The 27,206-nt window shown below is 37.3% G+C and overlaps 1 protein-coding gene across 3 annotated transcripts in view; it reads left to right on the top strand.

Annotated features, from left to right (window-relative positions):
- The window catches only part of LOC149565193 (ABC transporter E family member 2-like), a 67,183-nt gene that overhangs the window by 11,180 nt on the left and 28,797 nt on the right, over positions 1-27,206 (top strand). For all 3 annotated transcript variants that reach the window (XM_089818731.1, XM_089818729.1, XM_089818730.1), the window contains exons 3-10: positions 18,480-18,565; positions 18,728-18,825; positions 18,912-19,029; positions 19,144-19,233; positions 19,716-20,020; positions 20,107-20,302; positions 20,382-20,567; positions 20,772-21,041. In XM_089818731.1, the coding sequence (XP_089674857.1) occupies positions 18,480-18,565; positions 18,728-18,825; positions 18,912-19,029; positions 19,144-19,233; positions 19,716-20,020; positions 20,107-20,302; positions 20,382-20,567; positions 20,772-21,041 (1,349 nt within the window). The remainder of the gene's footprint in view (positions 1-18,479; positions 18,566-18,727; positions 18,826-18,911; positions 19,030-19,143; positions 19,234-19,715; positions 20,021-20,106; positions 20,303-20,381; positions 20,568-20,771; positions 21,042-27,206) is intronic.

Consider the following 27,206-nt stretch of genomic DNA (forward strand, 5'->3'; position numbering starts at 1 on the left):
GAGTGGTCGTGAATTCTCCTTTGTAGATTGACACATCTTGGAGTCTTTGACACTTTGAAAACCTTCTCGATGGTGTCCAGATGTAAACTCATAACAACTTTCCATCAACACCTTCAAATCCTTTTTATTTTTTTGAGGCGAAGTTCTTGGCGCATTCCTACATGAACTCGGGTTCTTGGACAACCACTGGGAAAATGAAGACCAAATGAATTACTGCTTCTTGAGGATCAAATCATATTTTCTTGACGGGATGTTCTTGTCCTTTTAAGAAGTTCTGACATATCTTGAATAGTTCGCTGCAACATGAAGATGAAAACATCTTCCAATGAGATTAGATCTATGAATACTTTTGGATTTGAGTTACAATAACGAATCCATGAGGGTTGAGTGTTCGAAGTATGGATTAGACACTTATGGAACACATATGATGGCTGGAAATAAACCGGAAAGCATATGTATTTGGATGGAAAGGGCGAAAGTCGGACTTAGAAGGATGGATTGCATATGGGCAATGATGGGTTTTTGTTGGGATGATCAAGAATGCAAGTTGGGATGCATATGGATGTGTGCAAATGGCGACTTTGGTGTTTAAAGAGTGACCTACCAAAGGCAGATTCTCCGGATGCAATTACATGTAAGGTGATTTACACAATCATGACTTGATGTAATCATGTAATTGGGTTCGAAGGATGAGATTACATGTAAGTGGGTATGGAGGTAGTTACATGTAAATGCGGATAGAGAATGAGATTACATGTAAATGTGAATGGAGGATGGAATTACATGTAATTGCTTTTGGAATGTAATTGCATATAAAGGAAAATGAATGTAAAATGCATTGACATGTGTTGGTGAAAAGTGAAAGGATGTAATATGCACTTGCATTCTTGGGTGGGAATCCTCAATTTCTTACAAAAAAGGAAGGCAAAGCTAGCAAGCAAAACAAAACCAAAACCAAAACATACCTTTGGTCTTTGACTCAAGCATGTCAAAAAAACAAGTTGCTTTCCTATGCAATCTCGAATTTGGAATTTGGGAAAATTCCAAACACTTGAAAAATGGAAGTTCTCATCTTAATTAAAGAAGATCTGCAAAATGCATGGCATAGCTTTGGACAAATGTACAAGGATGAACCAAAATATGCAATGAAATATCAAAGACTGAAAACTTCAACTTACTTGGAGCCCAAAGAGTCAAATGTGGAGGATTGATAGGTTTAAATGATTGACTTTCCTCCAAAATCGAATCTCCAAACAACTTCTTGACATTTTCAAAAATTGCAAATGATGGATCCAAATGAGCAATGCATGAGACGTTTTTGGATGGGGATGCCAAAAACGTTTTCTCCAAACCCTCAAAATACCAAATGTTCTCAAAAACACCATATATTTGGACGTTTTTGGAAAAAATGTGCCCTTATTTAGCAAGATAATGATTTTTTTTTTGACCAAGAGTGATAAAAACGTGATCACCAAATGCATAAACATGCATCAAAACTCCAAAATTCTGCCTATTGGATAAAAAATGTGAGCTGGAAATGCCAAAATTTGGGCATTTTTGACGAAAACGTGGCTCCAAAATGCACATATATATTGGTCATTTTTTTGACTTGGGAATGCAAAAGCGTCTTCCCCAAATCCTAAAACATGGGTCCAAACGCAAAAACATGGATAAAAATCCAATTTTCTGGGCGTTTCTAGCAAAAATGTGCCCTTTAAATGCATGTATTTGAGCCATTTTTGGCTTGGGAATGCAAAATCGTTGTCTCCAATAGCATTTGCATGTGTTGAAATGCCAAATCAGGGTCTATGGATGCATTTACATATTTAAAATGTATTCTTATGATGGCTGGAAGTGCAAATCACACTCTCAAGACCTCATTATATATTTAAAATATGTAATACATGCCATGTGTTTGGACGTTTTTGGCTTTGGAGTGCAAAAACAGGGTCTTGGAGGGCGATTACTTCAGTTTTGAATGCAAAATCGAATTTTCCAAGACACATTACATAAAAAATCCATTGGTTGGAAGTGCATTTACATGTTAATGAACCTCTTCGAAGTCCATTACATATTTCAAATATGCAGTGACATGTTTAAAATGCCCGTGGCTATACAGCCACGAAAATGAACTCCCTTTACATTGTTTTTTCTAACTTTTCAAAAAAAATTCTAAGTTCTCTCCTTCGTAAGGAAGTGCATTTTCGTGGTTGTATAGACGTTGCCGTTTAAAATTGGACTTTAGATAGGCATTTGCATATTTGCATGTTTTAGTGCAAATCGCACTCTAGAAGGGCATTTGCATGTTTTAAAATGCAAGTTATTTGCTCCTCTATGCAAAATGCATTCTCCAAGTGCTTTTGCATGTTTTAAATAAGATGTATATGGAGGAAAGAGGCAAAACACACTTTCCAAGCCCCATGACATGTTTTAAAATGCATGTAAGTGGCAATCTTATGCAAAACGTACTCTAGAGGCTTCATTTCATGTTTTAAAATTATGCCTTTAGCGGTTGAGTAAGCAAAACACACTCTCAAGACCTCATTACATATTTTAAAACTTGCAACATGGGCAAACAATGCAAAACACACTCTTGGATCCTCGTTACATATTTTAAAAATATGCAACATCTAACATGCATTTGACAAATTTGACCTTGGAAGGCAAAAACATGGGCTCTAGAAGCAATTACATGTAAAGGAGTTTTTTTTATGCAAAATGGACTCTAGGAATTCCATTACATGCATTTTTAGTGCAAAACGCACTCTTGGAGGTCCATTGCATGTAAACATGTAAATGGGTTGAAAAACATGTATATGCACAACTTAAGTGATAAATTAAGCACATATCTAATTAATTTTTGAGGAAATATCACTTAATTGGGTCAAAAATAACATTTACACCATATAATTAATATATTATGTGCAAATATCATTTCAAAAAGTATTATTTAACTTGAATAAAACATAAAGTAACTCAAAAATAAATCAAACTATATAGTTAATAAAGTCACTTATGTGAAAATTTTAAAAAGCAACTCAACATGAAAATATAACTTAAGTGATAAATTTAAGTGATAAAGTAACTTAAAAACATAACATAAAGTCAATTTATATTATATTTTTCAAAAAGTGAATGTCAACATTAAAATATCACATGATATTTTAAAATATGCAATTGCATCTCGAGGTAACACTTTTTGGGCACCTAAATTGTCATATCTTTTGATTGCTAAGCTTGATTAAGCCTTAAGATATACTGAATTGAAGGGAAAATTGAAAGCAAGGGTTTGAACAAAAATAAAAGACCAAAAGCATTAAAACACACTTGAAAATGCAAAAAATGACATTGAAGGCTTCATAAATCAAGCAAAAGCTAAATAAAATAAAAAATAAAAAAGACATGACGAAAGCCTTTAGTAAAAGGGATTATTATAGGAATTGGAGTTGATTAATTGATCAATATTAGCCAACTAAATAATAAACTATCTCAAAGAAATACAAAACTAGTTGAAAAAGTTTCATACTGTTACCTACATTTTGTGGTGACAAAATGGAGGACAACAGAACATGTGAATCAAATACAAGATTGTATACACTCATCACAGTATAAACTCTACTGCCACTGTGGTCATCCCCATCATCATCCTTAGGCTACTGTGATGACTCATCCTCAATCACATCAGTGTAAACCCACATGCTACGGTTTGCTGCCCCTTTCTGCCTCAACGTGCAAGTACGACCCTTAGAGAAAAGCCCCTTGCACCAATAGCAAAGCTGTCTCCTCAAATCCTCTCTAGATGTATCATCAAACTTCCCTACTACCTTGTCCTTGTTCTCAACAACTGGTGGGGACTCCTCATCAACAGGTGGGAGAATAGAAGGTTTCAGAGCAACCTTGTGTTGATGTTTGGTAGCTTCAGTCGGATAAAACTATGGCTTTATATAATTATATACGACATATATATTAAAATACATATATATATATATATATATATAAAACTATGATTATATTTATTATTATATTAATTATCAAATTAGTGAATAGAAATGTACCGTGAAGGGACATTTTTCTTCTTATCCTTTTTTCATTATAAATAATAGGCAGCTGCTATTTGGAGGATACATACCAAATATTATGGTAGTGGTTATTACATTTGTACCGATCCTCCGAAAACCAACATGGTATGAGAGCCAATTGTAAATGTAAAATAGAGCATGTCACTCACAACTAGAAACCATAATCTTTGATATAGTAATATATATTTGGCAATGGGAGAGAAGGAAAAGGTAGTATTAATATTGACTATTGTAGTATGGTTGGAGTCATTTTTAAAGTCTATTAATATGCATGCCAAACTGAATGTCAAAACATTAAAATGGCAAAAGCAATTACCAACACAGATAGGAGGATATGCTTAGAGATTGGGTACCAGTTGAGATGGCTTAGATGGTAGTCCATTGAGGTTTTCGACCGAGTGTAATGGGATTGCTTCTCTTATTTGCAGAACTAAGTCTTCTCAACTAACCATTTGTGGTTCTAAATCATTGACACTTAGACGATCAACAACCTTGCTTCAAAAGAGGAAGACAATAAAAGGATAAGAGGAGCGAAAATGTTTTGAGTAATATTTTCTTTGTATTTTAAATGGAGAAGATAAAAGGAGGGATGCTAAAAAAAAGCATATGTGAGGAGGAGATAATTAGGGTAGCGACCATGGGAAAACAAAGAAAGTAAAGACCAAAGTAAATAGCAAATGGGAAGAGAGTATCGCGTGGAAATATAGCATTTGGTCAACAAATTAAAAGGTGGCAAATACATTGAAGAAGGAATCAAGCTCAAGGAAGGAATAAAGTTAGGCCCGATGTGTTCAAAAGAGCATATAGAAAGGAAGGGCAACGTAAAAATAACCACCTTCATTGTGGGATTGTAAGCTTGATGGAGATGAGTCGATAGAGGTACAAAGAACATAAGTGTGTTCGACATCAAGAATGTCTCAGTCTTGGTTGAAGAATGACATCGGTCAAAGATTTTTAATCAAAAAATAGTATATGAAAAATGAGATAAAGATATAAGATAAAGGCACAGAGCAAACGAGAAGAAAAAGACTTGAACAAGCAGTCATTATGTGGCATTAGCCATCGAATAGCCTAAACATGAAATAAAATGGAAGTATAATTATGGGTAGAGTATATATTAAGCATCACCTGGCCAAAGAAAGATCATCCTTGGGCCAAACAAAGGTTGGGCAAGTACGGGGGACGCACCGCTAACTAGGATGTTGACCTATAGTGTTGGTCCTTTTGCCATCAAGGTCGCTCAAAACAATAGCAACTAGCAGACAAAGATTAAAGATCTAGGGAGTATTATATTCACTGAGCACCCAAGGATTATGAAACATCGATTGAATTCAATGGATTATCATATTGACTTACTAGATCATTGATGGTTGAGGAGTACCAAAATACTAGAGGGATCTCTCATTTATGATATGGGATATGGTTACCACTATGCATTACAGACTTTAATATCAGGAAACTGCAATTGATGACACTTTGTATTGTACCATGATTGCCTCCAGTAGCCACTGTCAAATATAGTAACTGCCAAGAGAACTGGCTTACTATAAGTAGTAAGTCCCTCAAATCGAACCAAACGAAAAGCTGATGCGCCTAGACTTGGCTAGTATCCGCTCTACACTTTGATGGTATCCCAAAATTGTAGGTAATAGTGAACCAATGTGCCCTTTATTCTAACAATTAGCCCATGAGGGTCGCAATGATGGACTAATCCCACAATCGCTGGATCGTCTGAGAAAGGGGACATTACATTGAATGTCTTCTATCATCAACTAATGCCTTGTTTGGCTTCTATGGATGAACACAATGCCTAGCTATGATTGGCCATTCAAGGATCTCCACCAATTTAGCAAACAATTGACAACAATGAATCATTTTGCACATATACTGAATTGAGTAATAGATTCTAAACCTAAATGAATAAGAAGATATCAATGGCCATATTAAACTAATGTAAGATGCTACCCTGCATTTTTAGACCCAATTTTTACACTTCCTTTATGAATATGGTTTGGAGAATATATTAATTCTGAGATACGTGTGAGTGTAAAATTTCAAAAACACCAAGGCTGCGCTATGGAATGGAATTTTTTTGTGCCTAATTCCTTCAAAATTTAGTGAGATGGCATTTGCCAAACAATTGAATTGCACTGATTTTCCGTTGGTTTTATGTTTGAGCTAAAGAATTGTGTTTGATCTTATTACCTTGATAATGTTCAGAACCCAAGCATTATATACTTAAAGAATTTCTCACCGACCATCTAATATCAAGTATTCCACACACACTCCAACATATAGTTCTTGGAAAACCACAACCATGCACACCATAAATTTATGCCAGCATTGATAACATTCAAGCCAACAATTATATTCAGCTCCAAATTATATTTATCCCAGGTGGTGGTTTAATGCATAGCTCTTGGAAGGATATTGTGTGTGCTATCTATAAGTTCACACCTATCGATTAACATTGCACATAGAATTTACTAGTACAACCCCTAATCAGGAACATATCATGACTCCTTCAAGCTATTCAACTAACTTCGTTTAGCACTCACGTCATTAGAGGACATAACTCTTGAGATATCTTCAACCAATTTTGTTAACTTGTAGGCTCGATGCAAACAAAGTTATGCCTTACTTAGTCAGCTTTTTGTTCTACTTCAACTCTCTAGTATGCTGCATATAATTTCCGGTGAACTATTGCTACCAGCTCCCAAAACAATTCTCTATACGAACCCGAGATTCTCATAGATCATAGACTTAGAAATAAAAAATGGGCACAGCAATTCCTAATTTGAAATGGCAGATGACTCTAATTTTAGAAGAGAATGTTGACATTAGCTCAAATGGTCTGTTGTAACGGCCAAGGAGATTTCTTTTGTAATGACAAGTGCTTCCACCGCATCAGAGATTTGTAGCTCCAAGTGTAAGACCTAAGCTTAATTCTAGGAAGCCTAGTCACTCAATAATCCCAAGGATTCACATTAACAAGCGAGCCAATAAACAACCCACACCTATTGTAATAATGAGAAGTTGTTCCAGTAAATGACACAACAATGCAAACAAAACTACATTTTCTCTTTGACGAGAGATAGATCACTGTAGGTATTTCTCACTAAAAGAGTTCATAAAATTACGAGAATGAAATAAACTAGCGAATCTCTAGGTTTGTCAATTGTCTTATACATACTGTTAAAGTACATACTTTGTAGCAACAATATTCTTAGACTTATCAATTTACAAAAAAAATATACTAGGATTGCCACCTTTTCACATACTGTCATTGGTTATGGACTCCCTGCCTTATAACCAACTTCTGGTTTGAATGATGCTACCGAGATTGCTAATGTATGTAACCTTTTCTCTAGAGATGGTCTCCATGACAGTTAAGAAGGTGTTCCGTATTCAAAGCTGCCTATGGAATTGCTAGTATCGTGATTTTGTGAATGCTTGGTTGAAGAACTTAATGTCGCCTAAGCAACTTACTCTAGATTATGCAACAACGGATATAACCAAAAATCTTCCTCAAACTTAAAAACGACTCTTTAGTCTCATGTTAATGTTATTGTGCTATGGTGTCCCTTCCCACTTACATAATTTCATTAGATTGATTGCTCGTGCCTTTCAACAGTTGGTTCTATAAAATGATGATGTGCAAAGCTTAGGTGTGTGAGACTCGTAAATTATGGTCAAGTCAGAGGGGAGTTAGGTATGGCAGCAGAAAAGTGTACGCCAAAAGGACTTGGGGGATCCTGTGGTGGGAGGCATGAAGGGTACATTTGTTCTGGGAAATGTAAATACGTTTCTCATGGTGGAGGAGATGGCAATAGGCAGCCTTGAGAGAGGTGTAAGAAGGGTGTTGGAGCATGAAGGCCCATCACAAGGTCTAAGATGAGGCCTTACAATCTTCATTGTACCATTTGTTCATAGGGCTTGTGTTCGTAGACTTATGCGTATGGAGCTAGGGGTAGAGAAATGAGGGAAGGAAGACATGTTGACTTCTCAAATGGGTATGGATAGGTGGGAGAACTTGGTGGCAATGCACCCCAAAGTGGAAAAGGGATTGGGGGGGGAAGGTGTCTAAGATGGTGGACAAAGATGTTAGGATCGCAATCGTCCAAGCAAACTACAATGTTGGGAGGGAGGGCTATGGGGCAGGGGGAAGAGGGGGCCAAGAGTAAGGGGGTGCAAGGGATGGAAAGATGAAGTAACACATGGTTGACAAGAGGGAGGTGGGTATGAGAGAAGTGGTTGATGGAAGGGATGAATGTAATGTCCCCTTTTTAGCATTCATAGCATGATGTTGTCGTTAGCCTATTTCCCCATGGTCCCTTAGGCTAACCAGGACATCAAAAGGGCTTAGAGGCCATTTGGCCTAGATAGTTTCAGTTGCAAGTCTTTTTGAGGGGTTTTGAGGTAACTTTGGGCATACTTACTATTTATAGTAAGTCATCTTGGGCATGGGTGGACATCCAGTGGCAGCGGTATGTCGATGGTAATTGTTTAAAATCGGCAAGAAGACTTGTTTATCATTGATAAGATTTGTTTTGCATTGATAAAGCTATTTTATAAAGTTAAATTTAAATATTTAACTTTATTAATACATAGACTATAGTTTGTGGGAAATATTTAAATTAAAAGAGTCCCTTTTATTTTATAACACATTGGAGACATAAGTTACATAAAGGGAGTTATGTTTTATCCCACATTGAGAAAACGAAGGATGGAGCTCTTGTGAGAACACTATAAAAGAAATGGAAGAGCTTCTTTTAAGCATGGTTGGAAATATCAAAGAAATTGGAGAATTTTCTGGAGGTTATGTCTCAATAGTTTGAAGGACAAAATCCCTTTAAGCTGAAAATCTTGACGCCATTGAAAGATATGGTCTTGAGATTCAACAGGGTAGCAATCCGAAAAAGCAGAAACGAAAAAGCGGAACCGAAAAAGCAGGCGGAAAAAGAGGAATTGAAAAAGCAAGCGGAAAAAGCGGAACTGAAAAAGCAGGCGAAAAAAGCAGAATCGAAAAAGCAAGCGGAAAAATCGGAACCGAAAAAGCAGGCCGAAAAAGCAGTTCGAAAAAGTAAAGCAGAAGGGGCAGCATTGAAGGAAAATTATTACAGCCATCTACAACCAGGTTCCCTTGTTAGTATTGTTTTTTTTAGGGTATTATAAGTTTCAGCTGTAAGTGTGCATTATACCAGCATTGTCATTTTGGTAATCCATGTAAATGCCAAAGTCTTGGCCATATTTCATGAGCATTGTATTAGAAATTTGATTGCAATAAAAAAGATAATAGTTGCTGGTGTCATTTAAGCAATTCAATCTCATTATTTATCAGCTAGATAGTTTGCATACCAACTGTTTGCAAAAATGCCAGTTGGCTGTAGGTGTTCTTTTCTCATGCTTAGATCATAATATATGCACTGAATATTGTCAAAATTAGGAGCACACTCATGTTAGGTCATTGTGTAGTTCATTGTAATCTTCTATCATTAGATTTTCATTGATGCAAATTGGAAAAAAGTCATTTAAAGCAAGCTGAAATACTATATCAATCATACGTCTCTTGCATGTGAATTGTTTGACAAAATTCTTTGAGCCTTCAATCAGCATCTTTGATAGCAGATTTGAGGAGGGTTATTACAGTGGTATCAGAGCTTGCTTGCAAAGTGTTTGACGAAATGTCAAACAACTGAAGTATAAAGATTTTTGGTGTTTGAAGAAGTTATAACCTATTGGGGTCATTACAGTGGTATCAGAGCTATAAGTCCTGCCATCCTGTGGAGGTCTTATAGGGAATTTGGATTAGCCCGAGAGAGAAAAATGTTTGACAAAATGAATGCCGGTCCAGATTAGGGAAAGGAAAGATTCTTACAATTATTAGACACTTTAGCACAGGGACAGCGATCAGCAGAGCAAAGAGCACAGGAACAGAGTCAGAGTTTTGAGCTTATGATGTAGGTGATGGCTCGTCAAATGGGGTTGAATGCTAATGTGATTGGAGGAAATAATCAGAATGGTAATAATCAGGATGGGGCACATAATGGAGGCGAACAAGTTGAGAACAATTTCGGTCATGCACCCCAGCAAACTAGGACAGTGAGTTCGAGGCCCATGGTTCCAACATTTCCTCCTAGAGCTCCAGAGCAGCCCGTACCAGAGCCCCAGATCACTGATATATAGGACCAGCTGAGGAGAGATTGGGAAGTCGGAGGTCTAGATTTTATAGTTGCAATTACCTTTAGGGAGTATATAGATGTGCGGATGAAGCATATGCCACGTGGACATGACAAGAACCAGAGCTATGAGCTACGGAAGAAAGTAGGGAAACTTCAGTTACCATATTATGATGGCTTGGGGAAGTCTACAGCAAGAGCTTGGGTTCAAAAGCTTGACACATATTTTCAAATGAACCCTATGCCTGAGGAAGAAGCTATTAAGTATGCAACAATTCACCTGGATGGGTTAGCACACAAGTGGTGGCATCATGGTATGGTCACTATGGGTCATGCACACATTACCTCCTATGTGGAGTTTAAGGAGAGACTGATTGAACGTTTTGATAGGCCTAAGGATCGTACCTTCCCTATGACAGGCAGAAATTTGTATGAGGAGTTTAATAGACATGCTGATTCAATACATGGAGACGTTAGCACATCTTTAGGTAATGGTTTATTTGCATCATCTTCATAGGTAGAAGGGGTTACAGACGTTGTGCAGGTTGAGCCAGAAGGTGATATCACAGGCACATCGGATTGTGCGATTGACACAGATAGTGATTCCAGTACAGTTGGGCTAGATGAAGTTACAACAGTTGAGGATACTATCATGTTTGAGGATAGTACAGTTGATCAGAAAGTGAGCATTCAGGACTTTGCAGAAAATGAGTATCAAGCACAATTGGATGCTTCTTTACATGAGATAGAGGAGAGACAGAAAGGAGTCACAACAAGTTCTTCTTGTGACGACTTACAACAAATCAAGGAAGATGCAGTGAAGAAGGAGGAGGAGGAGGTTGACTGGCTTTTTCATGAGCTGGAGGATACTTGAAATTCCTTGGCGTGTACTCGGTTGGCTCTCCAGGATTCTGAGAGACACGTGGACGAGCTTTGTCTTGAGGTGATTTCAGTTCGGGAGTTAGCGTGTATAGCAGGGACTCAGTTTTCTTTTACAGTGGAGTCACATGATGATGATATGAGTATGTCTAGCATTCACACTCCGGATTCAAAGATTGTAGACAGGTGCGTAAAGTCAGTTGGTATTGTTCACATTACTCAGGTGAGAAGTTTACTTGAATTGCCGGTTGGTTTCCGTTCATGGATTAGATGTTGGGATCCTTATCTTAGTACTTGGGATCGTTTTGACCAGAGATATCTATCATTCCTTGGTAGTAGTATCTATTGCACCATCATGGACTTGATTAGTAGTTTGCCAGATGTAGTTCTTATCCATGTCAGCAACTTGTTTGATGCTGGATTTAGTTTTTACACACCTGTGTTGGGCATTGTTCATATATCTAGTCGACCATTCTTGTTGGAATGGGTTGATGATCTCTCAGATATGATAGAGTCTACAGAAGAGTCCCAGGATCTGAGTATTATAGATGATAGCTATTCCGAGGTTACTCCTTTGGACAGTGTACCAGGGATAGAGTATAGAAGTTCGACCAGTCGGCACAATCATGTGTCTAGTCAGCTGAGAGTTGGCGAGCGAGACATTTCTATCACTTGCGAGCATTTCGATGCTGCTCATCAGTTGTTAGCAATTTATGGATGGGGTTCTCCTACTAGTAATGAGCAGCGAGGCAATTATCTTTCCTTGACAGAGATCCACTCTTTATGGGAGGCTATCCGGATTCTGAGACAAAATTATATGCAGTTGGTAGCCGACATAGATTATCTTATGGAGTGGGGGAGTACAGCATACGATGCATTATTGGCCAAGGAAGATGAGGTGAGTGAGCTTACTCAGCAGCTCGAGGTGACTTCTGAGATTCTTGAGAGTACACAATTGGCTTTCGAGGAGTCACAATTTCATTTGGCTAAGGTGACCATGGAGTTACAGCGACTTCATTCTTTACCAGATTCTGTACAATCACAGACTGTGGTGTCTAGTGATCCGTGGATGTCCATGGTCGAGGTTGATAGAGGTAGTAGAGATGAGGATATATCTGTCCACGACACTACTATTGGCATATTTGGTCCATTTCCACTGGAGGCAGGTTCAACTAAGTTGGGCGCTGCAGCTGAGCATTGTGATATGTATGACTTGGAGGGCACAGAGACTAGTGATGTTGTTGTTGATTCTGCACTCTTGGCTATATCATCCTCTGACTTAGCTGATGATCAATCACAGATGGTCATATCACGTCTGCAAGATGAGTCTTTGACTGAGATTGGTTCTTTTTACCGGCATTATACTAAAGGATATGTTCATCGGTTTGCTTTTGATCCATGTGTTGAGGAGTTGATGGCAGACAGGTTTGGACTGGGCTCTCATTTTTGCTATCTACCGTGTAATGACTATTCACCATTAGCAGTGCATGGGTGTTCTGGTTATGAGACAGTGGCCGGTAGTTTGCAGAGTTGTGTTAACTGCGGCAGATGTACAGTGTGTGGATTCTCTGTATTTGGTGCAGTTTCATGTGGGAGTGGTCACTATTGTAGCAGAGTTGGAGTGTGCATTCCACATAACACGGTGGGTTGTGTGGATGGTGTTTGTTATGTTGACAGTTTGGGTGATCTACTCTACTTGGGGTCCAATATTTTGAGAGTTTGTGCCTCATGGGTTCCTGACTGTGGCAGTAGTGGATTTGGAGTTTAGTTGCACCGTGATTCACGATTCATTTATGGATTCCTCTTGGTTAATTTTCACAGGTTGTTGCAGGAGCCTATGTTGACTGACAACACTATAGTTCATGACTACATTTGGGATCCAGGTGGATTGATTGGGTTGTTGTTCGACCATTGCTTGGGGACAAGCAATTTTGGGAAGGGCGGACTGTAATGTCCCCTTTTTAGCATTCATAGCATGATGTTGTCCTTAGCCTATTTCCCCACGGTCCCGTAGGCTAACCAGGACATCAAAAGGGCTTAGAGGCCATTTGGCCTAGATAGTTTCAATTGCAGGTCTTTTTGAGGGGTTTTGAGGTAACTTTGGGCATACTTACTATTTATAGTAAGTCATCTTGGGCATGGGTGGACATCCAGTGGCAGCGGTATGTCGATGGTAATTGTTTAAAATTGGCAAGAAGACTTGTTTATCATTGATAAGATTTGTTTTGCATTGATAAAGCTATTTTATAAAGTTAAATTTAAATATTTAATTTTATTAATACATAGACTATAGTTTGTGGGAAATATTTAAATTAAAAGAGTCTCTTTTATTTTATAACACATTGGAGACATAAGTTACATAAAGGGAGTTATGTTTTATCCGACATTGAGAAAACGAAGGATGGAGCTCTTGTGAGAACACTATAAAAGAAATGGAAGAGCTTCTTTTAAGCATGGTTGGAAATATCAAAGAAATTGGAGAATTTTCTGGAGGTTATGTCTCAATAGTTTGAAGGACGAAATCCCTTCAAGCTGAAAATCTTGACGCCATTGAAAGATATGGTCTTGAAATTCAACAGGGTAGCAATCCGAAAAAGCAGTTCGAAAAAGCGGAACCAAAAAAGCAGGCGGAAAAAGCGGAATCGAAAAAGCAAGCAGAAAAAGCGGAACTGAAAAAGCAGGCAGAAAAAGCAAGCGAAAAAGTAAAGCAAAAGGGGCAGCATTGAAGGAAAATAATTACAGCCATCTACAACCAGGTTCCCTTGTTAGTATTGTTTTTTTTAGGGTATTATAAGTTTCAGCTATAAGTGTGCATTATACCAGCATTGTCATTTTGGTAATCCATGTAAATGCCAAAGTCTTGGCCATATTTCATGAGCATTGTATAAGAAATTTGATTGCAATCAAAAAGATAATAGTTGCTGGTGTCATTTAAGCAATTCAATCTCATTATTTATCAGCTAGATAGTTTGCATACCAACTGTTTGCAAAATGCCAGTTGGCTGTAGGTGTTCTTTTCTCATGCCTAGATCATAATATATGCGTTGAATATTGTCAAAATTAGGAGCACACTCATGTTAGGTCATTGTGTAGTTCATTGTAATCTTCTATCACTAGATTCTCATTGATGCAAATTGGAAAAAAGTCATTTAAAGCAAGCTGAAATACTATATCAATCATATGTCTCTTGCATGTGAATTGTTTGACAAAATTCTTTGAGCCTTCAATCAGCATCTTTGAGAGTAGATTTGAGGAGGGTTATTATAGTGGTATCAGAGCTTGCTTGCAAAGTGTTTGACGAAACGTCAAACAACTGAAGTATAAAGATTTTTGGTGTTTGAAGAAGTTATAACCTGTTGGGGTCATTACAATGAAGGACTAGTGGGAGAGAGTATCATCCACCACGCTAGCACTGCCACCATGAGACCTGCATGTGAAAAAGTGTGATCCAAGAAAATAGGATAACCCATTAAGTACCACCAGGCCCAAAGACTCGGTGAACTTAAGGAAATGATTGCCATATTTGGTCAAGGGACCATCTGCATCCTTAATGCATAGATGCAACTAACTTGTTATAAGGGGAGTCTGTGCAATTTGAAGCTTGGCATTGAAGTCCTTGAGGAGAACTTCCCCCAATTGTAGAGAATTGGGTGATGTTGTCATAAGGATGAGAGAAGAGGTTATAATGTTGCCAAGAAGATCTTGGTCGTAGACAATCTTAGTCCAAAGGTAATCTCAGCTCGAAGAGGATCTTGATCCGAAGGGAAACTTGACTCGAAGGAGAACTGGGCCTGAGGGAAGGTACCCAAGGGAAAGTGCTCAAGGGAAACACCCAAGGGAAAGCATCCGAGGGAACGTACTCAAGGGAAACACCTGAGGGAAAGTTTTCGAGGGAGAGTTTTGATGGCAAGGTACTGTTTGATGAATGTGCCGAAGGGAGTGAGTTGGAGATGCTGAGGGAAAGTTTTGATGCCATGATACTGTTGGTGGAATGTGCCGAAGGGAGTGAGCTGGAGATGCCAAGGGGAAGATATAATTCACTGAATGCACCAAATAATAGTTAGGACACAAAAGCGTATGCCATCATAGCGATGTAACAATTTATTGCCAAAACCCAAAAATATTATATTTGCAAAACAAAGATGATGCTCCAGATGTGCCAGATCCGAAGCAAAGTAATACAAGACAGAATAGGGTGAGGGCTGAATCCCACCAAAACTGGAATAGCCAAGTAGGGAAGATTTTCCACTTCCAAAATGATGAACAATACAAATTTCAACAGGAATTTGCAGTACAAAGAAAATGATCCAAATCACATATCAACACTAGCTACATGCCGTACTTAAACACCCTTTGGAGGGACTCCCGAGGGTTTACAAAGAGAGCCAATGACAACACCTATGGAAAATTAAAGATGGGCCTGAGATATACAAAAATCAATTGGGAACCCAAATAAACTTATTGAGTTATTAAATAATTACAGGTCCAAATAATATTATTTAAATTTTAGAACCATTAATTATTAAAAAAAGTATATTATTAAAAATTAGGGACATTACATAGGTCCCCATTAGGACTACTATGGATAACATAGGGGGAGGATGCCGGAGGAAAGTAGCGAACCCCCAAAAAGATGTCTTGACATGAGCGACAATGCAACATAACCTGACCCACATGAATCTATTGGAGGTGTCCAATAGGACAACATAAATCAAACCACAAAGCCGGTCACTACCAAGGCAAGCAACCCTTGCCAAAACCAAAGACCCTACCCAAACTCCTAGACATTCCTAAAAGCTAACGTTTAGTGAAAACCAGCGAATGTGGGAAGAGGTCGAACAAGGCTCTCATGTGTCGTTAAGAGGAAGAGCATATACAAGGAATCCAAAGCAATCTAAAGAAGACCAAGTTAGAACCAAACCAAACCATTATAATTCCAACATCTAACCTGTGAAACCTGAATCTCTCAAACACCCCCTGCAGCCTGGTGCCTGGAGTATCATTTAGCAGCAGCGGCCTAGTCTCCCAGCCAAGAGGAAAACTGTTCCTAATTGCCGCCCTAAGATTCCAAATCACAAACCACTTGCCATCCCGCCATGCAGCAGCCACAAGAGCTCTAGCATGCTTAAGTTTTGTGACCTTTCATTTAGGGAGATCCTCATTAAGAAAAATCTTAGTGGGATTCTAAGACAGAAGATAAAGAGGGCCAAAACTGGAAAAGTGGATGAAGGAAAGAACTAAGAAGTTCTGTAAACTGTCTACATAATGTAATCCAAGCATGGCTTTTGCTTCTATACCATTCATAATATAAATTTATAGATGGTACAGATAGTATAGAAGCTCATAGAAAGTCAAAGTGCAGTTGGTATATAGATGATAGAACAGTCACACATATTAAGACACACTACTGCAATGGGAGTATTTTGTAATATCTCTTATTTTAATTTAAATCTGGTTCAGCTGTTTTTGATCAAAAGAAAAAAAAGTCAATGATCACCGAACCAAACCTTTAAATTATAAAAGACAAAAAGCGAAGATAACAAAAAGGTACAATATTCTTCCACCCAAGATCGATATCAAATTTCAGGCTAAAAAGCTTCATAGAAAATGAGGGTTCGTATTAAGACTTCAACACCCCCAACAGTCAACACCTGCAGTAGAATCTTCAACCCAACCTTCAACATCCATTACAGCCAACCACATCTAATCATTTTTAGTAAGTACAGAGAAAATATCCTCCAATAATGGGTCCATACCAGGAATCTTGACAAATGAAAGCTTTCCTCCTATTTTTGAGCTTTAAGTAGCTTTCCATTATCCCAAAACAGCAGTGTGAGCAAGCTAGACACTTCCAGATGATCCCAGTGTGGGTGACAACCAGTTTTTCACTAGCATTTTCAAATTGTTGCTAAAGGCTTTAATATACTGCAACTCATGATATATTGCTGAAATTCCTTTCTGATGACATTAATATTCTCCATGGAGTCACATGCCTATAATCCTTCAATCTTCCCCTTTCCTTACTTCAATACATTTTTGGCCAACTTTGGAGGACCAAACTGAGCTGGCAGAAAAAATACCCAAAATCTAGCTGCTGAGCTTCACAGACATCACAACCGAAAATAACATGGACACAAAATCATCCTAGATGGAGGCCTTTGAGAAGGCTGAACCAGAAGCTTTCAGCCATTAAGATTTAAAAATGTATTTAACTGGGCCTAAAGAAGCCATATTCGGGCAGATGATATAAAAAGCATCTGTTTGAAACCCTTTCACATTGAAAGGGTTCTCTGGCCTTAATCAAGCAGTGATTAGTATCGTTCTTGACACCAGAGCTAACCAAACCAAACCACCACCAATACCAACTAGACATTGGCCTACAATAACAATGAAACTAACAGACAACCAAAGGAAAATACACTGGAATGCCAAATTTTTGAGAGCATAAATAGAAATACACCTTGGTACAAGGAATTACTTCTAGTATGTGCCAAAGGGGAGATACTATGTATTCATACAATCAACACAAATCAAGAATAAAAAGGAAGATGCTTCCTTGTGCAGTTAATCACAAACATATTAATATTCACAGAGGTAAAAGCTAAGGAAATTTTTTTTTACCCTCAATAGCACACGACAGCAAGGGAAGGGGCCAGCCTAAGATATTTACGGGGAAGAACATACACAGACACCCACACATACACACACACGCACATAAATTGCCGGCAATATTTTCATTTTTCTACTTGAAATAGCCAGGGATGGTACCTGATCAATATCCACATCATGAAACAAATTGGCTAGCAAATTCAATTATCTATGGAACATGTAAGCTATGCATCATTTTTAAAATCTTACACAACTTCATCGCTTTTTAAAACAAAGTGCAGGTTTCTCCAACTCATGCCATTACCCTTACATTGTAATTTATCATCAAGAATTGCATTCCATCACAATATGCTTGCATCCCCTTCAGGAAGCCCTAGGCCTGCTGCGAGAGCTTCCCATTCAGCCATGTTATTCATCTTACAACCAAGAAGCAGAGATCTACCCTTGACAAAGTATCCATCCACATCTCTTAGCACCGTGACTGTCCCAACTACACCAGGATTGTCCCATCAAATTAAGCTCAGGAAAACAGCTGGAGGTTTCCCTGTGAGGAATTCTTTTTTTCTCACAGATTGATTAGCAATTACCCTGTTATTGTGGGAAAGTGAATGGCTATTTATAAATATTTTGTTTCAGAAATTCTATCGACTGTTTCTTGTAGGTTGGTAACGTGATTGAGCTATTTCATCTAATGAATGTTGCTGAAGGATTTTTTTTATTATGTGTCTCTCAGGAAAGCTTTGTGTGGAGGTTTCATCTGCCTCTAAAATATCCTATATATCAGAGGAGTTGTGTATTGGTTGTGGTATCTGTGTTAAGGTTGGATCTTTATTCTGTATATTCTGTTTTACCTGAAGCTCATTTAATCAATTAATAAATTACATCCTTGTAAAGCAAGTTAGTTTCCACGGAGAGGCTCTGAAAAATTCAGCATGATTTGCTGCAAATTTTTTAAAACAAATCATTTTTTGTTGTCGACAGAAATGCCCATTTGAAGCTATCCAGATCATTAACCTCCCAAAAGATCTAGATAAAGATACAACACATCGATATGGACCAAACACATTCAAGCTTCACAGGTGAGCAAGAGAATACAATATCCATAAAATCGGGGATTGCAGAATATTTGATAAGTGTACGAATATTGTTAATTATTGTAATACAGGTTGCCTGTACCAAGACCAGGACAGGTGTTGGGACTTGTTGGGACCAATGGTATTGGGAAGTCTACTGCACTTAAAGTCCTTGCTGGAAAACTGAAGCCCAATCTCGGCAGGTTCAATGTAAGGTTTTGGATCTGAAATTTGATCATTATAATAAATAATGCCAGAATATACCTTTTTTTTAAACAAGTTAATTTTGAACCAGGTCCCAATCAAAGTTTATGGTTTGTGCAGAATCCTCCTGATTGGAATGAAATTCTTACATATTTCCGAGGATCAGAGCTACAGAACTATTTCACTCGCATTTTAGAAGATAATCTGAAGGTCACCTTTTCATTGTTTTTGTTTACTCTGCGTTGTTTTTCTGATGTAGTTAAATACTTGACACTGGTTAGAAAAGAAACTTGAATTATACTATAATTTTGCATTGGCATTCTTTGATTTGATATAGAGCCTTAAAACATCAAATAGAATAGGAAAGACTAGCAATAAATGAACTGTATAAGATGATAAGATTATGATTGATGAAAGGTCCACATCTTAATCTTGTGAGTAGTAATCACCAAACTCAACAGGGCATATCACGAGGAATTAGATTTTCTTTCAGCTTAATTTGCTATCAACTAGAACAGATTGTTACAGGCTGTATACTAATAAGATTATCAGATGTTTTGAAGTGTGCGAGTAATAAATACTCATAGTATGCTTTTCTACTGTTGCAGTAACTTTTACATATTGTATAATATTTTGTTGTTTTAAGCATTATTTGCAATTACAGTCAACTGACAAGTTTATTTATATAGCAGGCAAAAATCAAACCTCAATATGTTGATCACATACCAAAGGCAGTACAAGGGAATGTGGGGGAAGTGCTTTCCCAAAAGGATGAAAGAGGTGTGAAATCTGAGGTTTGCGCTGATCTTGACTTGAATCAGGTTATTGACAGGAGTGTTGGTGATTTATCTGGAGGAGAATTGCAGCGGTTTGCAATTGCAGTAGTGGCAATTCAAAATGCTGAAATATATATGTTTGATGAACCCTCAAGTTATCTTGATGTAAAGCAACGACTTAAAGCTGCACAAGTAGTGCGATCTCTGCTTAGGCCTAACAGGTAAAGTTGATCTTTAACCCTTAAATCAAAAATCTTTTATAGTTAATGCAACTGTTATTGATGCTTGGATGTACTGGATTTTTCAGCTATGTTATTGTTGTTGAGCATGACCTTAGTGTCCTTGATTACTTATCGGACTTCATTTGCTGCCTCTATGGAAAGCCTGGAGTATATGGAGTGGTAACCCTTCCATTTTCAGTGAGAGAAGGCATTAACATCTTTTTGGCTGGGTTTGTTCCCACTGAAAATCTTCGGTTTCGAGACGAATCGCTGACATTCAAGGTGAATTTTTTAAAACAAGAATTTGCCTTTAACTTCTTTTTTCACTGCAGTGAGATTAACAAAGTTGTTATCATTTCAGGTTGCAGAGACACCACAAGAAAATGCAGAAGAAATAAAAAGCTATGCACGGTACAGATACCCAAGCATGTCAAAAACTCAGGGTGGTTTCAAGCTTAGTGTAAAAGAGGGAGAATTTACAGATTCTCAGATTGTTGTAATGTTGGGAGAAAATGGAACAGGAAAGACTACTTTCATACGCATGCTGGTATGCACATTGCAATACATTGATTGCCTTAATTTTGGTTACAGATATAAAACTGGAAAGACAAATTGAATTCAAGGGCAGATCAATGACAATATTTCATGTTTTCTAATCTTGTATCTCAAATGATCAATGACGTTTTTTTAAAGATTTTTAATCTTTTATCTCATATGTATTTGAAATTGTTAAACCTATTTTCTATTGCAGGCTGGCTTGTTGAAGCCGGATACAGTTGAAAATTCAGAAGTGGAGATACCTGAATTTAATGTCTCATATAAGCCACAAAAGATTAGCCCGAAGTTTCAGTCAACTGTGAGGCATTTATTGCACCAAAAGATTCGTGATTCATACATGCATCCTCAGTTCAATACTGATGTCATGAAGCCCCTTCAAATTGAACAACTCATGGATCAAGAAGTTGTAAATCTTTCTGGTGGAGAATTACAGAGAGTGGCACTGTGCTTATGTCTTGGCAAGGTTTGTGCCGTGAATATTAAACTCAGTTTAGATCCTCTCTCTTTCTTGCTTTATAAACTCTGTATTGAAAGGGAAAACAAATAGTTGCTTTTTGTTTAGAAACATTCATTCACAAAGCCGAGAGTTAGAATTCTCTCCTAAAAGAAGTTAATTTCCTAGTTTTCAAGAAGAGTTAGTCTCATGGAAATTTGGTTATATCTTCTTATTGAGAGGAGATAAATTGCAGTAAAACACATAAATGCCATTTATTCTTTAGTAGTTGATCTGTCACACATCTGGCAGACCCACCTTCCATTGCAACGGACCATAAAAAACCCAGCCACTTTCTACTTGAATCCATTCCAAATTGTTTCTGTTTTACACAGATCAAAAGTTCGCAAATTTGCTTTGCTTTCCTGGCACACAGCATATACAGCTTTTTTGAACGCAGTCTTGACTACTGAACCCTGTTGAAGAATTAGCCATCCCAAATACTTTCTGCCTCAAATGAAGCTCTCATCTCACATATAAATTTTCACACCTATGCAATAATGGCTCCTAAGATTATTGGGTGTTTCAATGTTTGGCAAGAGAACATTTAAGACTTATGCCTCTATTATTGTAGCGCTTTTAGTTATTAGTGGAAGGATTTGGTACAGCAACTTAAAATAGCTCTAGAGTCTATGCATGCATTTAAAATAAAAATTTGTGTGGACTAGCCTTGCAGGGTTCTAAATAAATGGGCATATTTTCTCTTGTAATTATTTGGCTGTGATTCAATGTCCTGCAGTTGTTTCCAAGTGTTCTGGTCTTCATTCCACAATTCCTGCCATTTGAAAGAATCCTTTTCATGCTTTCATGACAAGTACTTCTTAGACTAGTAAGTTTACCTGGTTGTTGTCTAGATAAGAAAAGGTCCAAACAAGTCTTCCAGCTAGGTCCCATGGTTCACAAGGCTTTTGAAAATCATAGTGTAATAGGTTAATGAAAAATTGTGATGCATGCCAAATCTTTCCAAAATATTATTAAATTGCTGATTCTGAACACTCTTGCTCCAATAGGTACATCAAAAGGATGAAGGGAACTTTTCTGCCTTACATATTCAAGGATGTTATGGTCCTATTGTGATCTTTTCACACATTGACCCATGGCGAATGGGGGACCCCGTGCTTTTTTGTAGACTAATCTTTTTGGCTTTCATTCTTGGTAGTCTAGTATCAGTCCCATATGATGAGATATTGTCATTGATGTTAAAGAAAAGACTATCTACCATTAATCGTTTGATATTGTCATTAATGGCAATGGTCAATAATTGGAGCAGATGGAGATATGATACAGCTGCTGTATGGAGTTTAATCAATCTTTATCAATAGAGCATGTAGTAGTGGAGACAAATCATCCTGAAGGAAGAGCAAAGCAAGGTCAATGATAAAAACACTTTCATAAGTAACGACAGCAATTATAAGATGAATGCTACAGCAATCAGTTTAACACCTATGCTGGAAGACTAATCAAAGACAGTGAAAGGAGGTTGTGATTTGGTTTATTCCAAAGGATCAGGGATGGATACAAGAGAAATAAATCTGATAATTGAAATTGAGATCTGCATAGCACGTCAATAATCATTGAGAACTTCCTATTCTTCTTCTCCATGCTATTCAATCATCTCTAGTGGAATTGTTTCAAGCAGTTTAGATGGAGAATATTTCATTACATTTATGTAAGTTTCAACCCAGACTATCAAGAGTTCTGGAATATGGACAGTGACTATAGTTTGAGTGGAGACATATGAATACAAGGAAGACAAACAGTGGCAACATAGAAAAAGGAACTAACTAAAGTCCATCAAATAAAGAATCACCCGATAAGCAAAGCGATAACTAGTAAAGTTTTAAGAAGCAACTTCATGAATAAATAACAACAGTGATAATGGCTCTGTGCAAGAAGTCTTATATGGCAGTGTGTACAAATAACATGGATGGTAGCATGGAAACGAACGCATGATGATGGGAAGAGATTAAAATTAAGGAACAATGATCACATAAATATTCAAGTTTGCAGCAATTAAAATCTCCAGTAGGTTGTTAACAGATGGAAATGAGTGCCACGTGAATAAGAATATTTGACATGGAAACAATGAATAGTTCAAGGACCTATTGTAGCGCATGGATTATAAGAGGCTGAACGATACACAATGCTGAAGTGGCAGTCAAAAACTTACCACATCATCCTCTTTGAAACATGCTTTGTATGGTGCAAATAATGCAACAATAAATCCAGCAAATATGATTTTGTACAGAATGCCTTGAATAAAAATGATATGCATTGATTATGATGGGTATTCACGCAGATGCCAACACAGCAAACAAAAATGATCGACGGGTCTATGGCATCATAAGTGTTGACAAATGACGTTCTAATGAGAATAATAATGTCTATCGAAACAATACTTGTTTCGGTGAATGTAATAATATACTAATTACGAACTTTTAGATTGTTTAGAATAAAGGACATGACTCTTCACACCGAAAAGTTACCACTCCTTATATGATTGTGTATAAGTACGGGAATAATATCATTTAAAATTCAAGTCAGCAGTTTGAAGGGAAGCAAGAGAACAAATAGAAGAACTATATATTCAGATTTTTAATCTAATGGGGGAATAATAATGTCTATTGTTTCGATGAATTTAATAATATACTAATTACAAGCTTTTAAATTGTTTAGAATAAAGGACATGACTCTTAACATTGAAAAGCTACCACTCCTTAGATGATTGTATATAAGTAAGGGAATATTATCATTTGAAAATCAAGTCAGCAGTTTGAAGAGAAGCAAGAGAACAAATTGAAGAAGTATATATTCAGATTTATAATCTGATATATATTTAAATCAGAATAGTAGATACAGTGTGAGGAGTGAGAGAACATATATATATATATATTATTGGCTGACTTCAAAGTGAAGAGAACTAAACATAATCCGTCAACAAGTTGAGGAAGCAACTATATAAGGTGGAAATTCAGATCCATATTCAGAAGTGAAGTAGTTGCTTCGCTTTAAGGTTGGAGCCTTCAGATTGTGGGAGTTGCAGCTTCCAGTCAGTTGGTGCTCATAAAATTAGAGGTTGGAGCCTCCAAAATATTGTAAAAGATCAAAGTTAATATAAAAACATTTATTTGCCATGGTTTTCTCCTGCATTGGGTTTCCACGTAAAACATTGTGTCATTGTGTTCATGTGGATAATTGTTTATTTCAATATTTGAAGTTATTGTGTGCATAAAAGTTTAAAATTGGCAAAGTTGTTATTATATTGATTCACCCCCCCTCCAATATAATTGTGTGTTCTTCACCCTAAGATTCCTTATGTTTCAAATGTGAATTGATGAATTTGGTTAAGTCTAGAGTGGAGAATTATTCCTTGCTTTTCAAGGTTTAAGTTTTTAGGGCTTTCCTTATAAAGAATTGAGAATTTAAGTGAAGGTTGACTTATAAATCCTTTGAAGGAAGATTGGGTGAAATTTTCAAGCCTTGGTGAAGTTCCTATTTTTTAGGGTGTCCTGTTTTTAGGAATTTCTATTTTTAAGTGGACAACACAAGGTGAGAAAAAAATGTGTTTGAAGCTCTCCTTAACCAGTAATGACAACCCTACAAATTTTGACATTGTCAGTTATTACACAACCATTTTGAGGGTCAACATGTTCAATCACTTGGATGACAATGTTTGCAATGAATGGAGCATCCCTTGACCTCTCCTTCACAATCCACAACTCTCAATAAAATAACACCTATTGTGGACATTGCAAGAACATTGACAAAAGGGTAATTTCTTGCATCTTTCCATCCATCAGATACTATGGCCACACCTATTTCATTCCACGAATCTTGATGGGCTGCATGGGAGCCTCTACATGATTCATGTCCCTCTGTCTAATAAAGTGGTGTGCACCTTCTCATACCTTGGGCTTGTTGTGTGGTTTTGACATCATCGTCCCATTGCAAATGGGAACCCCCTCTTTTTGCTTTAGCAAGTAAGAGTCGTTGTCTTAGGTGGTTTTAGTTGGCAACATTTTCAAGTCTCCAAGGGCAAATTTGAGCAATTTTGGCTTGCTAGGAAGTAATTTGTCCGGGGTTTGTGTAAAGGTTTTGATGTCCCTTTGAGGTATTTTCATAGCCTAAGCGCAAGTGGAGGGATAAAATTTTAGTGCAAATGATAAAAGTTTTCATGCTTTGGAGATGGTAGAATGATCGTGATCAAAGTGAATTTTGTGGAAATCCTTCAAGTTTAGGATTTGCATTGGTGGAAATCCTAAACGCTAAGGTTTCCCACCAGCTATCATTTCCCCCTATCTCAAGATTTTCCCTTTGGACAAGGTGATGTGCAAGCTTTGTGGGGGATTCTTATTATGGTGGAAAACTTATCAATGCAATGCTAAAAAATAAAGAAAACCAGTATTTATCTTAAGAATAACTGCTGCAGTCATGTTTAATGGAAATCCTTAAAGTTTAGAATTTCCACCCTTCTCCTCATCCACCCAAAATTGATGCAAGACCATGCTAAGGCATAGTAAATCAAAAATTAGTGAAGAATTGGCACAAGGGTGTGAAATGGCAAAGCCTTGGGACTCTAATTGGCAAAAGTGAATTTGGTGAAAATCCTTAACGCTAAGGATTTCCCTAGTGAACTCGGTGGAATCCTTAGTGCTAAGGATTTCCACCACATTGGTCCTCCCAAGCCCGAAATTCCACCACTCTCTAAGGCATTCAAAATCCATTTTTTGGCATGAAGGCAACATTATTAATAAGATAGAATTGGAAATTACCAAGGAATGTTGAAATGGGATAAGTTTTGAGAAAATTATACTTGTTGGAAACCCGATTTCCACCACATTAATATTCTCAAACCAAAATTCCCCTCCTGTTCACTTTGTGCCAAAATAAATAAGTGTTAAAGGATGTTGAGTTAGGATGAAATTGAGCAACGACTATGAAGTTTGGAGGGTTTTAAGGCAGAGGAATATTTGTTGGAAATCCTTAACACTAAGGATTTTCACCAGCCAACTCTTATCCTCAATAATTGCTAAGGCTGCCTACCATGCATTATTTTCACAGCCCAAGGATGGAAGGAAATGAAGTGCCAAGTGAATTTGGTGGAAATGCTTAAATTTTAGGCTTTCCACCACATTAATCCTCCTGACTTGGAATTTTCCCCCTTTCCCTTTAGCCATATTTTTTCCTCTTGTGTAAAATGAAAGACAAATCAAATGGGCAGATTGGGAAGTTGTGAAAGAAATGAATAATAATGCTAAGTGGGATGTATTTTATTCATTATTGATGTGATTTTATTTTCATATTTTTGACAAACTTAATGCTTTTCTCCTTTGTTTTGCGAGGTAAATTCAAGGAGGGCTGAATTGAAATTCATTCTTGGAACATTTTAGAAAATCAGAGCATTGTTGGTGCACATACCTTCCATCATCACGTCAACAGAAAATGGCACTTGAAGGATGAGCTAGAGGACAAGATAACAATCAAGGCCTCAAAACTTCAAGCAGATACTACAAGAAGATGGCTTGAGCGTGAGGACTCAAGTTAGGAGGAAAGATTCATGTTCAAGCTATCAACTTGAAAATTTATATCAAAATCAAGAAGAAATTCTGTAAAGCATAGAGGATAAAGCTAGATGAGGATATATTCATGGAGAATCAAGAAAGATCAAGTTCACGGGTTCGCGAAGATGCAAGTGGTTCAAATTAATTCCATGTGGAAATTTCAAAGGATAGAGAAATCTTAAACATTGAGAGATACTCTTGCAATTTTAACAAATACCTTCTACAAGCCAAGACATCAAGCGCAAGATAAGGATGATGAGGTGGCAATTTTTTGTCTCCTCTAATTAGAAAATATCAGTTTCAAGCACAATCAATCACAACATCCCAAGTTTCCTATTCTCTCATTGGTTGGAAAACCATTGTAATTTTCTTATTGGCCCATGAATTGGTGCCTTTATGTAATTAGTTGTAAATTTGGCAACCCTAACTAGGGTTTGTGGGAAGAAATCTTGGCCCTTCATTGTAATTGCACTACTATAAAAGGCCAAGGCTTTCTCTTGTGTAGAGAATTAGTTTAGGAGGTGAGATTAGAGAACATAGACTAGCTAAGGGAGAAACTTGATCAAATTGTTGC

The sequence above is a fragment of the Cupressus sempervirens genome, chromosome 3 (genome assembly GCF_028749045.1).
Source record: "Cupressus sempervirens isolate cs-2001-9-10 chromosome 3, ASM2874904v1, whole genome shotgun sequence".
Taxonomy (NCBI): domain Eukaryota; kingdom Viridiplantae; phylum Streptophyta; class Pinopsida; order Cupressales; family Cupressaceae; genus Cupressus; species Cupressus sempervirens.